Source organism: Musa acuminata, chromosome BXJ1-4, assembly GCF_036884655.1.
Source record: "Musa acuminata AAA Group cultivar baxijiao chromosome BXJ1-4, Cavendish_Baxijiao_AAA, whole genome shotgun sequence".
NCBI lineage: Eukaryota > Viridiplantae > Streptophyta > Magnoliopsida > Zingiberales > Musaceae > Musa > Musa acuminata.
In genome coordinates, this window is record NC_088330.1 from 40,283,347 (window position 1) to 40,298,506 (window position 15,160).

The 15,160-nt window shown below is 38.8% G+C and overlaps 4 protein-coding genes across 6 annotated transcripts; all 4 read left to right on the forward strand.

Moving 5' to 3' along the window:
• The first annotated feature begins 1,636 nt into the window (after positions 1 to 1,636).
• On the forward strand, positions 1,637 to 4,973 carry LOC135668804 (protein kinase STUNTED-like). 3 transcript variants are annotated; one of them, XM_065178550.1, is made up of 12 exons: positions 1,637 to 1,780; positions 2,025 to 2,307; positions 2,388 to 2,473; positions 2,541 to 2,659; positions 2,751 to 2,866; positions 2,948 to 3,313; positions 3,400 to 3,648; positions 3,747 to 3,910; positions 3,984 to 4,063; positions 4,156 to 4,303; positions 4,422 to 4,571; positions 4,651 to 4,973. In XM_065178550.1, exons 2-12 carry the CDS (start codon positions 2,142 to 2,144, stop codon positions 4,900 to 4,902), a joined length of 1,896 nt encoding a protein of 631 aa, XP_065034622.1. In that variant the 5' UTR covers positions 1,637 to 1,780; positions 2,025 to 2,141; the 3' UTR covers positions 4,903 to 4,973. The 3 variants fall into 3 exon arrangements, with proteins under 3 accessions (XP_065034622.1, XP_065034623.1, XP_065034624.1); XM_065178551.1 differs by lacking the exon at positions 1,637 to 1,780 and adding an exon at positions 1,876 to 1,894; XM_065178552.1 differs by lacking the exon at positions 1,637 to 1,780 and having other exon boundaries at positions 2,253 to 2,307; positions 2,551 to 2,659.
• Positions 4,974 to 6,167: 1,194 nt separating this feature from the next.
• On the forward strand, positions 6,168 to 6,770 carry LOC103983426 (SKP1-like protein 3). Its single transcript, XM_009400640.3, has 2 exons — positions 6,168 to 6,457; positions 6,551 to 6,770. The coding sequence occupies exons 1-2, from the start codon at positions 6,185 to 6,187 to the stop codon at positions 6,722 to 6,724; spliced, it is 447 nt and encodes a 148-aa protein (XP_009398915.2). The 5' UTR covers positions 6,168 to 6,184; the 3' UTR covers positions 6,725 to 6,770.
• Positions 6,771 to 9,384: 2,614 nt separating this feature from the next.
• LOC135672203 (SKP1-like protein 1A) lies at positions 9,385 to 10,012 on the forward strand. Its single transcript, XM_065180661.1, has 2 exons — positions 9,385 to 9,735; positions 9,830 to 10,012. Exons 1-2 carry the CDS (start codon positions 9,385 to 9,387, stop codon positions 10,010 to 10,012), a joined length of 534 nt encoding a protein of 177 aa, XP_065036733.1.
• Positions 10,013 to 10,899: 887 nt separating this feature from the next.
• LOC103983424 (phytosulfokine receptor 1-like) lies at positions 10,900 to 12,705 on the forward strand. The gene has a single exon (XM_009400638.3). The coding sequence runs from the start codon at positions 10,900 to 10,902 to the stop codon at positions 12,703 to 12,705; it is 1,806 nt and encodes a 601-aa protein (XP_009398913.2).
• Positions 12,706 to 15,160: the final 2,455 nt, after the last annotated feature.

The window sequence follows — 15,160 nt, forward strand, 5'->3', positions numbered from 1 at the left end:
GTAATTAAAATATGAAGAAACGTACACATATTTATTATTTAGAAAATGAGAAAAATAGTATATTTATGTTCAAAAATTATGATATGGTACATATATTCCTTTAAATATTAAGATCCCTCACATACATCAATTCTGTTAAAGATGAATTCCACATATTAATCATGATTAATAGTCATTAGTGAGAGCTAATTTGAATTTTAAAAAAAAGTATGGAACTCCTAAAATAACCTAAACATTTTCCTTATATCTATTTTAAAAATAATTATAAATAAATATTACTTTATGACCTTTGGGCATCATATATGGTCTTACCATTTCGCGAATAGTTGATAGATAGTTGCCTAAGATACATACATTAAAATTATTTATTCACATATGTACACATAATTATTTACATTGTTAAAAATATTATAACACAGTGTTTATGTACAAATTTTATAAAAAATTATGTTTTCAATAATATTAGAAAAACACTATAACTCAGTAAAAAAATACGTAATGTAATATTTTTATTTTCAGTAATATTAGAAAAACACTGTAACATAGAGTTTTTATTTTAGTAATATTAAGAAAATACTGTAACACAGTATAGAAATATTGTAACATAATATTTTTATATTATATCATAGTATTTTATTTTTTGATATTACTAAAGACACTATAATGCAGTATACAAATATTATAACTAGACTTTGATCCATAAGAAAAAAATAAAAGAAAAAAAAGATAGGTGATTGAGGATATTTCAGATATTAAAAAAAAGGTCAGAAAATTATGGAAATAGGAGGTGTTTATAAAAAAAATAGAAAAAAATTTCTAAGAATTCACTCTATATTTATCTTTAATATAAAAATAAAAATAAAAACAAAGTAGAGGAAATGAAGTTGACTTTTCATGTAATGGCGAGGAAGTCGTTTTGATTCTCTACAAAACTGATTTGATACATGTCATCTATCGCCTGCCCATGTGGAAAATGGCCACTGCCACAGTGGGTGGTCAGATTTCCACCCATATCTCGTCCATTGCGGTGGACGGTCCACAACTTGGAAAATGGAATACCACTCTGCTTGCTACCTTCCAACTCTCGTTTGCGTCACCCAACTGCTGCAGCATCGAAGGAAACTACGGCACACTACAATGCGGGCGGCTGCAAACTTATTTGACCACAGCCATTTTATTAGTGCGCTAAGAGTAGTCAAAGCGTTGAGCAATGCTGCCAACCAATAGGTTTTCACGAGTTCATCTCAGTCTTTGGATTATTATCTTTGATCATTGTCTCTCTCCGCTATTCCAGAATCCACAGCTAAAGCAATTCCGTATGGGATATGCTATCTAACGCCTCTTTGAATTCTTCGATAGAAGTTTCGCAGAGTTGAACACCTTGATGAGTACTTGTCGTATGTCATTCGATGTTTTGCTGATAGTGTTCATCTGAACACCAAAGTCAATTGTTCAGATCATTTTGGAATGTCAGCAAAATGTGAGTAATGTGGCATTTTGTTCTTTGATGACGTTTCTAACAGTACCTCAAAAAAGTTGCCTCCCAAGGAAGGAAGTATGTACGACTAAATCTTTTGGTCAAAGTTAATTTAATGTGCCAATACGTACTCATCTTTCTTCTTCTTCTTCCCGTGGCTCTCCCTTTATTAAGCTTCTTGGGATGGATTTGAGTGTGGGATTGTGATGGAGTGGTTGGGCTGTTACTAGATCGATATCTCTGGCGGCAAATCCAATTTAAAATAATGGCCCTGCAGGAGTGCGACAAATGAACAAGATTTAGGTAGGTTTAGGAGGATGGTGGGTAGTGTTCTTCCTTCCACCTTCTCTGCTTAATACGTGGGACCGTCGGGTGCCTTCTCTTTGTTGTGATCCCTCCTCTGTTTTGCTTTCTGTGGTTGGGAGAGAATCGTCATCTACCTTTTTCTTTTAAGAGTTTGCATGCAACTGCTAAATAGGTTTACTTGTTGGATTTCCAAGTCGCTCTGTTCTGAAACCTGAGCTTTAGGAACTCTCTTCTCTTTTAGGTTCATGAAACTTTTAATTCTTATTGGCACACAAGAAATATATGCTGGTTGAGGGGACGAATTCCAGTGATCAACTTAATCGAGCAATTAGGACAGTGGCGATACAGGAAACCAAGCATGATGGTGGAGAAGGGAGCCTTCGATCAGGGGAAGGGCAAAGAAAGATGCGTACTGGTGGGGCTGCAGATGGATGCCAATGGCAAGGAGTTGCTCAACTGGGCTATGAGCAGAGTAGCAGAGCAAGGCGACCGTGTCATGGCCGTCCATGTCTGCCGCGATTCAGGTACTATCTCGACAACCGTGAACTCCCCTGTTATCTACTTGAGCATAATCTCCTGATTCATGAAGCAACTCCTGTTTCAGACCTCAAGAACACCACCACCCTTTCTCTGATCAGGCAGTTGGATGGGTATCTCGCAGCATACGATGGCTTCTGTGAGCTTAAGCAAGTGAGTCATCTTTTGCTTGCCTACTGATGCATTCGGGGAAACAATTATCCTGATTTGTAGCTTCTAGGTTGTTTTAGTTGGTCGGGTGTCAAGGGGGAACTCGATTCGTAAGGTCATGGTGAACGAAGCCAAGCTCTGTGATGCCATGAAAGTTGTGGTCGGAGTAAACCAGCACTGCGCTTTGGTGTAGGTTTTAGCATCTGCTTCCTGTTCCAATTGGATTGCAATCCAGCCGCCTTCACAAACCTGATCTCTTCCCCTTTCCTTCTTTGTTCAGGGGATCAGCTTCACTAGCTAAGTATTGTGCCAAGAAGCTCCCTCCAACCACTGCTGTAATTGCAATACAAGACGGAAAGATCGTCTTCGAAAGGGAAGTCGCTAAACCATCTCAAGGTATTGTTTTGTCATGCAAACTTCCTATAGTATATGACAACAAAAATTGATCCTCGAATCGATTTCTTTCATTGAATTCAGGAGAAGAACCAAGAACCTTGCATCCAAGCACCGTCATAAAACACAAAGCAATTAGCCCAAGTTCTACGAAGAAGGCAGATGTCGGAACCACAGTCCTAGCGCAGAAGAAGATGGCAGAAGCAAGGCTGGGCTGGCCCTTGCTGGGGAGAGGAGTACCAAAGCACCTGGAAGCATCGAGGGAAGAAGTTTCAAGGAAGATGTCTGTCGTCCAATGGGTCATGAACCTTCCGAATAGATCTCTGTCATTCACCACGCTGCAGCTGGATCTAATTCAGGAGCTGAAGACCATCCTCGGCCACACCAACTCCAATTGCAGATGGTTTCAATACGATGAACTTCGTAGTTCAACCAATCAGTTCTGTTCAGGTTCCTTCCGAAACGATATGCACTGCATCTTCACAGACTTGGTCATATAATCCTCCTCTTGACGATCAATTCCAATTCTGTAACAGGGAATGTGATCGGGAACGGAGGGAGCAGCCGAGTCTACAGAGGACGCCTTCCAAATGGCCGGCATGTAGCCATAAAATCGTCAAAGCTTTCCGAAGAAGCATCAAGGGATTTCCTTTCGGAGTTTAACATCATCACTAAGCTGGATCATAAGCTCATCGTTCCACTGATCGGCATCTGTGTTGAGGACAACACTCTTCTTTCGGTTTACAATTACTTCCCCACCGGAAGTTTAGAGGAAAACCTCCATGGTGAGATACAGATATACATTTAATCTACACAGACCAGTCTCTCATTCGTCTTCAAAGGTTGACTTCAATCACATTGTTGTTTGGTGCTTGGCTTACAGGAAAGGATGCTAATTCTGCGCTCCCTTGGGACCTGAGATATAAGGTGGCGACTGGGGTTGCTGAGGCTCTCAGCTACCTGCACAATGGCTGTTCCAACCCAGTGGTAATTCACAGAGATGTGAAGTCCTCCAACATTCTGCTCACTGATGAATTCGAGCCTCAGGTAGCATCCATTAACCATTGATGAACCCTTCTATTTCAGTACCAGCTTTGACACAGCCTCATCCATGTAACAGTTATCTGATTTTGGCTTAGCTATCTGGGCACCGACAACTTCAACCTGCCTGACACACGACGATGTCGTCGGGACGTTTGGGTAAGTATCCGATTCTCCATGTTAAATTCATGCAGAGTAGCAGTGATTGATCTCATCGAAAGTGGTAAATGATGATATGAATCCATCGACAGATACCTTGCTCCAGAGTACTTCATGTATGGGAAGGTCAGCGACAAGATCGATGTCTTTGCTTTCGGTGTCGTTCTGCTTGAGCTGTTGACAGGAAGAAGACCAATCAGTGACGACAACCCTAAAGGCCAAGAAAGCTTGGTGATGTGGGTATGCACCCTCTCCTACGCGTGTTTTCCATTCTAACGCGAGAAGGAAAAGCTTATTTCGCACTGATCATGCAACTCTGAAATGTTCTGCTGATCTCGATCGATCATTCTGTTCGTAGGCGACACCGATACTAGAGAGAGGGGATTTCATGGAACTGTTGGATCCCACTGTAAGAGAGAACTATGATGAGGTCCAAATGAGAAGAATCGCTTTAGCTGCATCTCTTTGCACCACGAGGAGAGCGTGCCTTCGACCTCGGATGAGGGAGGCAAGTACAAGCCACATACTTCCGTTTGACTACTGCCAATTCCACTCCCTGTGTTCATCCTCATTGTGTCTCGTGACAGATACTGAGCCTTCTGCAAGGGGAAGAGGAAATCGAGGCATGGATAGGCTGCCACATCGATGCTACCTCGAACAGGTTGGATTGCCAGGATGATGAAGCTTTTCCATCTTCGAGCGTCGGGTCGCATATCGGCGTGGCATTGCTTGATGTTGATGAAGATGATGCATCACTCAGCAGCTTTGACCAGAGCAACCTTGGTTCTCTGGAAGAGTACCTGAGAGATCGGTGGAGCCGTTCCTCAAGCTTTGATTAGCCAACTCTTTCATTTTACTTTCTTCCGATTTGTATTCGAGTGGTTTATGAAATTGACTGCACAGTGCCAAAGCCATTAAGAATGGTGGCAGTTTTCGGATTGGAGAAACAATATAGAACGAGAGATTCATTAACATGAGTCGAAATATCAGTGGGATTAGGACACCATAAAAGAAGACTCCCATCCATTAAGAATTCCTAATCGGCATCGGAGAAGACATCCCATCCCATTAAAATTCGCATGTGTCGGACTATAGGATCTGCTAAAACGACGACCACCGTCTCTATATATAGAGAGAGATCTCCCGTACTCTCCTCCCCTATCTGTGCCGTCCCAACTGTGGTTGCAGCGTTGCGCCCTCGATATTGTGCCGGTCCTACTCGAGGTACGTCTCATCCTAAAGGTATTATTGTTGATCGCCACCCCTTCTGTGTAAAGCCACCTGCGGGTAGCGCCGCCGCCCGCCGGTCATTCTCTACAATCGGTAGTTCCCTAATACTCTTAATTTTCATATCAGTCTGTATTCCGAGGGTGTGATACCAACAAAATTTCTGCCATCAAGAGCTGTGATCCATGTTTGTGCAGCTGCAGGTTCATCAGTGGTGTTATATCCTAACCTGTCGGATTCAACCATTAGATTGCACGCGTAGAAAATTTAGAATGAATAGATTGACTCGATTAATTTTTGGATAACCTTCGTGAATCGATTAGGTTACATAATAGCGATCCAATTTTATGATTAGATGAAAGATTAATTGAATATTTTTATTTTATTTTTTTTATTATTTATTTAAGAGGATATTTATATTAATTATTTTTTTAATTGACCCATCGGTTTGATTCGACCAATTGACCAATTCGCTTTCCGAACGGTTTTGTTTATGGCGGTTCGGGTTCTTGCGAACCGGTCTAGACAAGATTAAAATCCGGTTCGGTGCAAGTCTAATTTCTCTGTGGATTGGGCCTCATTGAGACACAGACAACTGATGCTCTGACACTTTCTATATATTTTTATTTGGCAGAGAATTAATTTTTCATTATTCACAAGTAATAGAATTAAATAACTAACAAAATTAGGAGTTATTGGGCCCAAATTAATGGGCGACGACTAGCTGATTATTCTGGTTATTTTCTGTAATCATGATTAGATTTACATGTTAAATGATACCAACATATATTATAGCATGCAGAATTCGTATATGGAGATTTATGTGTTGAATATATTATGATTTTGGGTGCTATAATTGGATAGAGTGACATGGCTTCCGAGGATGGCAAGAAGATGATCACACTGAGGAGCTCGGACGGCCAGGAGTTCAGGTTGGAGATGGAAGCATGCATGATGTCTGAGATACTCACGTTCGTCTTCGACGACTGCGGCACGGAGAGAGAAGTTACTCTACCCAACGTCAATGGCGAGACCCTGAAAAAAGTCATCGAGTACTTGAAGAAGCACACAGAATCCACCTCCAAATGGCCTGATGACGACGAGCTCAAGGCATGGGACGATGAGTTCATGAAGGTCGACACGAACACCCTCCACGACCTACTGAAAGTGAGTCCCTACGCCTTGTTTCATATCGATTATGGTGGTTTCTTTTCCTCGAACATTGTGTTGCTTGATACATTGTTGGTCTTCTTCTGCCAGGCATCCAATTATTTGATCATCCAAGACCTGTTGGATTTGTGTGTGAAGACAACCGCAGAACTAATGAGAGGGAAAAGAGTAGAGGACATCCGTGAGATCTTCAATATAAAGAGTGATTTCACCAAAGAAGAAGAGGCGGAGATCGGAAAAGCCAACCGGTGGGCGTTTAGATGAGAGATGCATGCTTTTGGTTGATGACTCTACCACTAAATGGCTTTTAATCTGCTAGTTTATGGTGTATAGTTAAAAGATGAAGCATAGTTATTTTTATTTTAATTCGTATATTTTTTTTATTCGAATCCAAAAGGTTACGATTGATAAATTTTAATTTTGAAAATTTTAAATGATTAGTTTAATATTATTGGGATTGATAAATATGGTTTTTTACATTGAAAGTATGGAATATAAGAATTTGGAAAGGCTTATTTATGGATGGAAACGGATATTATTGATTTATACTTTCTTTTAAGGATCCTAACCTTTCGAATTAGGCAAGGCTTAGAGAACAAAAATTAACCTCCTGTATATATTTGTTATTGAAGCTTTGGAATTCAGAGATTTCTTATCCAAGTGTAATAGTATTTTGTTTTCTTCTACTTTACTGTGAATACTAAGATAGATTATTCATGAAAGGAAAGAAGGAAGAATTTGAGATAGATTATTCATGAGATAGATCAAGAATTCTTCAAGTGTGTCATAATAGTTCTTGTTCTTCAAAATCAAGAAATTAAAGCAAATGATATTATAGTAAAAATAAGAGTGTTAACTTCTTTGCATCGTTAGTAGTAAAATATTATTTTGATCTATAAAAAAAATATTATTTGGATGGTGAAATTAACTTAACATCTAGAATATGATTAAGATTACCAAGATAGTTGATAAGATCATTTGATCCCACATTGATTAAGGAGTATGGGAATCAAAAACTCTTAAGTCTCTCATATCTCTCTTACCCTCAAAGGTACTTTTTGGAACTCACATGATAATGAATAAATGAGGATGAATCAAATTTATGGTTAATAATACATTCAAATGATATGAGAAACTATTTAACTTATTATATGGTGTTTGATTGAGCCGATTGCTCTATAAAAACTTGTTTTCTTTTTTACTGAAGAAAATAATTATCGGCATTACATTAGTAAAATTTTTAGCCACGATTAATAGCTAAGGAAATAACCAATAGTACTATTGATTTAAAGTTTCATCTATATTTCGTTTAATATGAAATATTCATTTGCATCCTATTATATTATGTTGGCATAAGACTTTGCCAACTTTAATATATATCTCTCTCTTAGAGGCAATGATAATTGCATGAAATAGTAGTTTATCTTAACCTATCCGATACGTGTATTTATTAATATATCAAAACATATTATTAAAAAAAAGAATCAAATTATGCCTTCCAAGAAGCTTTATTTTTAGAGTTGAGTTTGAGAAATGACTAGAACGTAGCTTTCAGAAAAATCAAAGTGATCTAACTATTGGAAGGGATCGAAACATGAAGCGTATTGTCCGCTATGATAAGGATAAATATGAAAAAGGGAATAAATAATAGAGAGAGAAAAACTCATGGGAGTATTTATGGTTGCCATACCATCAAAGAAAAAGATAAATAGAATGCTTCTATGAAATATGAAAATTACTATTCATATGATTACAAGCTTTTGTACATGTCTCAATTAACAATACAAGTAAGATATATAGATATAGTTAGTGGACAATATATAGTGGATGCAATAATAATAGGCTAATTTCAATTAATTTATAATCAATAATATCAAGAAGAAAAATGTATATGTACGACTAATAGAAATTATATATAGTAAATCCTATAACAATAACTTACAAATTATAATAAAATCACAATAAGTAAAGAGTATATGGACATCATATTAACAATAAAAGTAAAAAAAAAAACTAATATATGGTTAATGGGTTATATATAATAGACTAATTATAATCAATTCACAGTCAAGATTATTAGGAAACAATCACCAACAAATATGCAAAGAAATCATCCTTCATGCCTCATATGATTTTCCTTTTTATTTTTTATATGATTTCTTTTAAATATGCCAAACAAATATGGGTTTTGTATGATGCCTTATGTGATTTTTCTTGATTAATTGGATTGAATTTATAACTTGCTTCCACTTCATTTTGGATTCAGACTGTCATGTACCCAACACCCACATATCCCTAATACTACTGACTGATTAGTGCAACTACAATCAATACCATGAGCCGAATTAGGATACTATGAAAGGAGAGTCCAAAAATTCGATAAAGCAAAGTTGTCCCACCACCTCAATATATAGAGCAAGCAATATCATCTTATCCCATCATTCTAGAGGCATTGTACGATCTTGACGTCGTGTAGTGTTCCTTGGCTCTAAGAGGCACTTTTCCGATCCTTTTCTTTAGTTCGTATTATCAAACTTAGATCTTCTACAATCAAGGACGAGATGCATGCACATAGATATGATTTCGGATGTTTCACACATCATTCTTACACACACTCACATTAGAAAGAGATGATGCATTATTGTATTTTATGACTTCACAGGGAATCTCATCTTATGGAACAAAGCATGCTGTATAATGAGAAAGGTTAAGCGTTTATTTGTGATTAGTTTTACATGCTACATGATTATTTCTTGTATAAACTTGTGTTGAATATGATATAATTTGTTTGCCGCAGAAAAATGCATTAAGATTGATTTAGCCATCAGGAGTATATTAAACAAAACAATATATATATATATAAGGTGGTGTCTGATTTAGCTCTGCATCTTAGATAAGGTGGTGTCCATCGAACGTATATCAACATGGCTTCTGAAGAGGGGAAGAAGATGATCACGTTGAAGAGCATGGATGGACAGGAGTTCCAGGTGGAGAAAGAAGCATGCGCGATCTCGGAGATGATCAAGTTTGTTTCCGATGACTGCGATACCGAAGACGTAATTCCTGTGGCCAACATCCGTGGTAATATCCTGGCAAAAGTCGTCGAGTACATGAAGAAGCATTTGGAATTCGCCTCCAAAAAGCGGAGTTCGGATGCTGGCAAGGAGATCGCGGAAGGTAACGAGGAGCTCGTGGACGTTGATGAGGAGATCAAGGCATGGAACAATGACTTCATCAAGGACGTCGATACAGACACCCTCTACTTCCTATTGATCGTAAGTGTCTGCCTTGTTTCTCATAAGAATATAGTGTTGCAGGTATATAGAGGAGAGACTGAGATTGATGGATGACACATTGGTGAACCTGCAGGCATCCGACTACTTGAGCATCAAAGGCTTGCTGGATTTAGGTGTTAAGAAGGCTGCAGACCTAATAAGGGGGAAATCACCCGAGCAGATCCGCACTACCTTTAATATACAGAATGATTTCACCCCCGAGGAAGAGGCTGAGTTCAGAAAAGAGTATTCATGGGTTTTTGATGAAGGGATATAGTTGATCACTCGCTCTATAACATTGTCTTGTAGTTCACTGGTTTGACTATATATTTTATGTATGACCCCACAAGTACTTGTCATTACAAGGTGGTCACAAGATGAACCAGTGTTGTCCTGATTTAAAATTATGATATTTGTTTAGATCAAATCGGTTTATTTATTTATTTTTGGAATTGTCAAGTACTTTTTGTGCATTATACTGTTGCCTTTTTTAGTTGTTATTTTGGTCTTGAAGAATTCTTAGTCACAACTAGAATAGAAATGGTAAATTAATAATAATAATAATATATATATATATATATATATATATATATATACATATTAATCTGGCCAACAGTATAATCTATTGGAATACAAGCATTGAAGTGGGAAGGAAGAATAGCCAAATTGGTTTGGGTCCTTAGAAATCAAAGTCATGTATTTGTATATATCAAATCATGGAAGTGAATGTTACTGATTTATACTTTCTTTTATTGATTCTAATCTAAAAAAGAAGGGTTGCCGTAGTCACGTAGACTTCTTTTGGGTCGCGTAAACTAAACTCCTGCATACTTTTTTTGTGAGTCAAGGTTTGGAATTCAAAGCCTCGTTGACCCAATGGAAGAGATTCTTATTCATGGGTGAATTCTCAAAAAAAGCGACAGGTGAAAGAAATAGTCTGTTGATGCTTGGTCACGTGTTCTGACCCGAATTAATTGAGTTGGACAAATTCAAAACGTAGTAAACGCTCTCTCCCGATTTCATCATCAGCATTCGTTACTCAGACTAGTCTCTAAGAAATGACAGTTTGTGTTTGACCTTCTAAACCTCCCTCAGAGATTGGTGGTGTATAAAGGAGACTTCCCCATCTCTCAGCGCAAACCCCCAAGGCACGAGCAACCAAAGATGAGGGCTTCTCCGACGTATCCTTGTAACTGTATCCTCTTGCCGCTACTTTTCCTCTTTTACTTGGAGACTGGCGCAACGAACGTCCATGATCAGAGCTGTAGCCCTAGTGATCTCAGAGCACTCTATGCTTTCGCACGCAGCCTCGACAGAGGAATCCGCGACTGGCCGGCTGCTAACTCCACCCGCTGCTGCGGTTGGCCCGGGGTCCGCTGTGCTCTGTTCTCGCTTGGCGCCGTAAGAGTCGTCGGTCTCGATCTGTCGGGGAAGGGCCTCGAAGGCGTCCTCTCACCATCCCTGGCTGGTTTGGACAAGCTGAGCTTCCTCAACCTCTCAAGCAACTCCTTCCGAGGCTCCATCCCGCCGGAGCTGCTCCGCTTGAAGCTCTTGGAGGTGCTCGACCTCAGCAACAACCACTTGTCGGGAGAGTTGCCACCGGGTATAGGCAACCTCTCGAACCTGTCCCGTTTGGTTGTCTCCAGCAACGCATTTACCGGGAACATTCCTGATGTGTTTCACGACCTGCGAAAGCTCGAGGTCCTCTCCGCCAAATCTAATGGATTTATCGGCCGACTGCCATCTTCGCTGTCCTCCTGTTCGATGCTTACGGTGCTTGATTTATTTAACAATTCGCTTGGCGGTCGCATCGACCTCGACTTTCGACGATTCGATCGTCTTACCACCCTCAACCTCGGATGGAATAGTTTGCACGGGCTCATCCCCGAGGCTCTCTCTTCTTGCAAGGCATTGAAGATCTTGAATCTGTCTCGAAACAACCTTAGCGGACAGGTCCCAGAGAAGCTCTGCAGACTTCGGTCCCTCTCCTTCTTGAATCTGGATTCCAATAGCCTCTCCAATATCTCGCAGGCTTTAGGAGTTCTTCAGGGGTGCCATAACCTGAGGGTTCTTGGTCTTGCCTCGAACTTCCAAGGTGAGGAAATGCCGACGACCGGAATCCGGGGATTCCAAAGATTGCGTGCCATGAACATCGGTTATTGTGCTTTGACTGGTCGTATCCCCTCATGGCTGAGGAATTGCGAAGAGTTGAGAGTTCTGGGTTTACCATGGAACCGTTTGACCGGAGAAATACCGTCATGGTTTGGAAGGTTTGATCATCTCTTTTTGTTGGACTTGGCAAATAACTCGCTCTACGGGGAGATCCCTGCTTCCTTGGCAGAGCTAAAGAGCCTTACGTCAGAGATTCCTCCGCAGGATGGCGTTGACTTTTCCATTGAATTCCCGTTCTTTGGATGGAGCAGCAATCAACAGATTCTTGAGCCACTTAAGAATCAACAGATGTATAAACATTATACAGACTTTCCACCAGCAGTGATTTTGAGTTATAACAGATTGAATGGATCAATTTTGAAGGAGTTTGGAAATCTGAGGTACCTTCATCGGCTGGATCTAAGTCGGAACAATTTGTCAGGTTCCATTCCAGAAGAACTGTCAAGCATGGTCAATTTGGAGAGGTTGGATTTGTCTTTCAACAATTTATCAGGGAGCATTCCATCCTCCCTCACCGGGCTTTCTTTTCTTTCCTTTTTCAGTGTAGCTTTCAATCACATACGAGGACTAATTCCAATTGGAGGTCAGTTCTCGACCTTCCCCTGTTCTAGCTTCGAAGGAAATCCAGGTCTCTACAGTGTTTCGTTGCCTTTCTGCGAACCTGTGAAGGCAACGTATCCGAAGGAAGGTGACGTCGATGAAGATAAAATTGCTTTCATTGGGTTGCCATTCGCCATTGGAGTGGCATCAGGTTTTGTGTTTATCGTTTACGTTTTGATGTGTTGCTGGCAATTATGATTACCCAAGAGATCCAAGGATTAAGTAGTCTACCGGATATATTATATATATATATATATATATATATATATATATATATAAACTAAATGAAATTAACTGTAATTTTGCATAATTTATTTTGGTATACTGTAAATAATGTATGATTGAATGACAGCATAACATCCTTCTTTTTTTTGTACATTCCTTCTCCCCGTATAAATCTTCTTTTCTCTATTGTATTAATTTTTTTTGTCTGTGGTCGATCAATCAGATTCATATGGCTTAACAGTGTGTCAGATAAAAGATATAACACCGTTTGATTGTACAATCTTATTTAATTTGATATGATATATTATAAATTTAATTTAATTTTAATTATTATTATCAATCAATAAAAAAATTTAATTATGATAAGATTCTCTGAAAGTTAACTGTGATGAGAGTATTTTCGTAATTATTTATTTTGATCATTTGCTCTCGTATATAAATAGATAAGTCCTTATAAACTCAATAAGTAATATGAAAAGTTACATATCTTCTTTATTTTTTCTTTATTCCTTATTCTATTACTTATAGTGATATTGTGAAAAGATAAAAATAGAAAAGAAGATGAGTCTAGTTTTCTTTACATATCGATATTACTGTAACTTTTGAATATAACGATATGCATACAAATCATATAAAGATTTTTTGAATGATATTGAGAGATAAACACATTTAAACTTCGATATATAGTCATTTGATCTTAGTTCTTAGTATTAAAATTTTTTCTTATAATAAAAATATGATTATAATTTTTATATTTATAATTGATATCAAAGTCATATATTTTGAATTAAAATAAACTAGATCATAAAAGAAATTTTAAATCTATTTATGAGATTAAATATATTCATCTTTTAAATTATTATTTTAATATTTAGTTAATATTATTATTAAATTAATCTATTCCTCCATGCTCCAAGCAAAGCAACATGGGTGAAACCATGACAAAAGTATGCTAGTCATAATTATTGGATGGGTTGCCATTGACAGCTGGATGTCGGCGGCAATAAGTAACTCGGGGTGCGCTAAAGGAAATGAAAGCAATGTTGCAGTGATGTATGCTTACTCTAGAATGTGCATCTCATAATCAACGAGCAACGGGGCGAGAGCAAGCAAGGACAAGTCAGAGCTTATGGGAGTTTTGGAGTAATAAGTGATGAAGTTACTCTATTATGGAATGTGCAACTTGGACTACTACTCCACAAGGAAAGGGAAACCTGTCAATCAGGCTAAGGTCAATCAAGCCAATCAACAACAGAACTTGATTCACCTCCAACAGCACTGGAAACTGGAGATGAAACTATAACTGGAACACGAACTGACCGACAAAGAACCTAAGCGGAACCCTCACTCACTGATAAACCGATTTGACTTTGGGATCTTAAAGCTACCTATCTCTCTTTGGTTACAGACTTATATAAAAGGTCAGTTGACTTATCTTCTGTTAGTGAGTAGTGCTACAAGAGCTTTCGATTCGCTAATAACTCTATCTAGTGGGAATTGAATCATTTCTCTATTTTCGTAAACTGTTAATTCAACTGACCCTTCCCGTTAGGGCAACGATTCATTCTGAAACTGCTATTTATCCTCCACTTCCCTGTCCCGCTTCTAAGCTTGCAGTTGACTTTCGAACTCGACTTGAAGAAGCACCAAAAGAGCTGACTCTCCTTGCGCCAACACCGACCGCTGATTCTCTAGTAAACAACACTCGAACGTAGCTTGCTGAACCGCTTACCGCCTGCTTTGACACCGCTAGCTACTTGGGCACTCTCTTCGGCTTCGGCTGATGATCTTTATTCTTCTCCTACTCTGGATATCTCTTCCTCACCTGACAATCGAACAACAACTCCTTTTGTTCCTACTCCTCGGTTTGCTTCTTTCTATCTGCCCGACAGTCTGTCTATCTTATAGGCTTCTGTTTTAGATAAACAAATATGGGCTTATGAACACTAACCTGACACCGACACCTCTCTTTGATCGCTATTTCGCTTTCCGAACACACCCTGGGCGCAGACAATTGGCTTTTTCTTTCTTTGTAGTAGTAGTGGTTTTTGGACAGTGATTTCTAAGAGTAGAGAAGAAGGATGAAATACGAGCTAAAGCTTACATAGCATCGGGCAATTGGACAGCCGATATAGTAGGGGGTTTCCAGGACGTATTGCACTTGTCACTTCTCACTTACGATATAGTAACGCTTGTTCTTCAGCCGTTCTGCCCACATCAAATTTGGTTCATAGAGCATTTGGAAATACGTTATAAGTAGTAGTTATGAGTAGTCCTGTGTTCGTAGCTTTGAAGCACGGTGTCATGGAGAGAAGAGATGTTCTGTTCTTGACTTTACTTACCTTAGTGGGCGGTTCTTCAAGTAGAGTCATTGTCGGGGGGAGTCATCAATTACTGCTGGCAAGGAAGGGTAAGCGCTAAGCATATT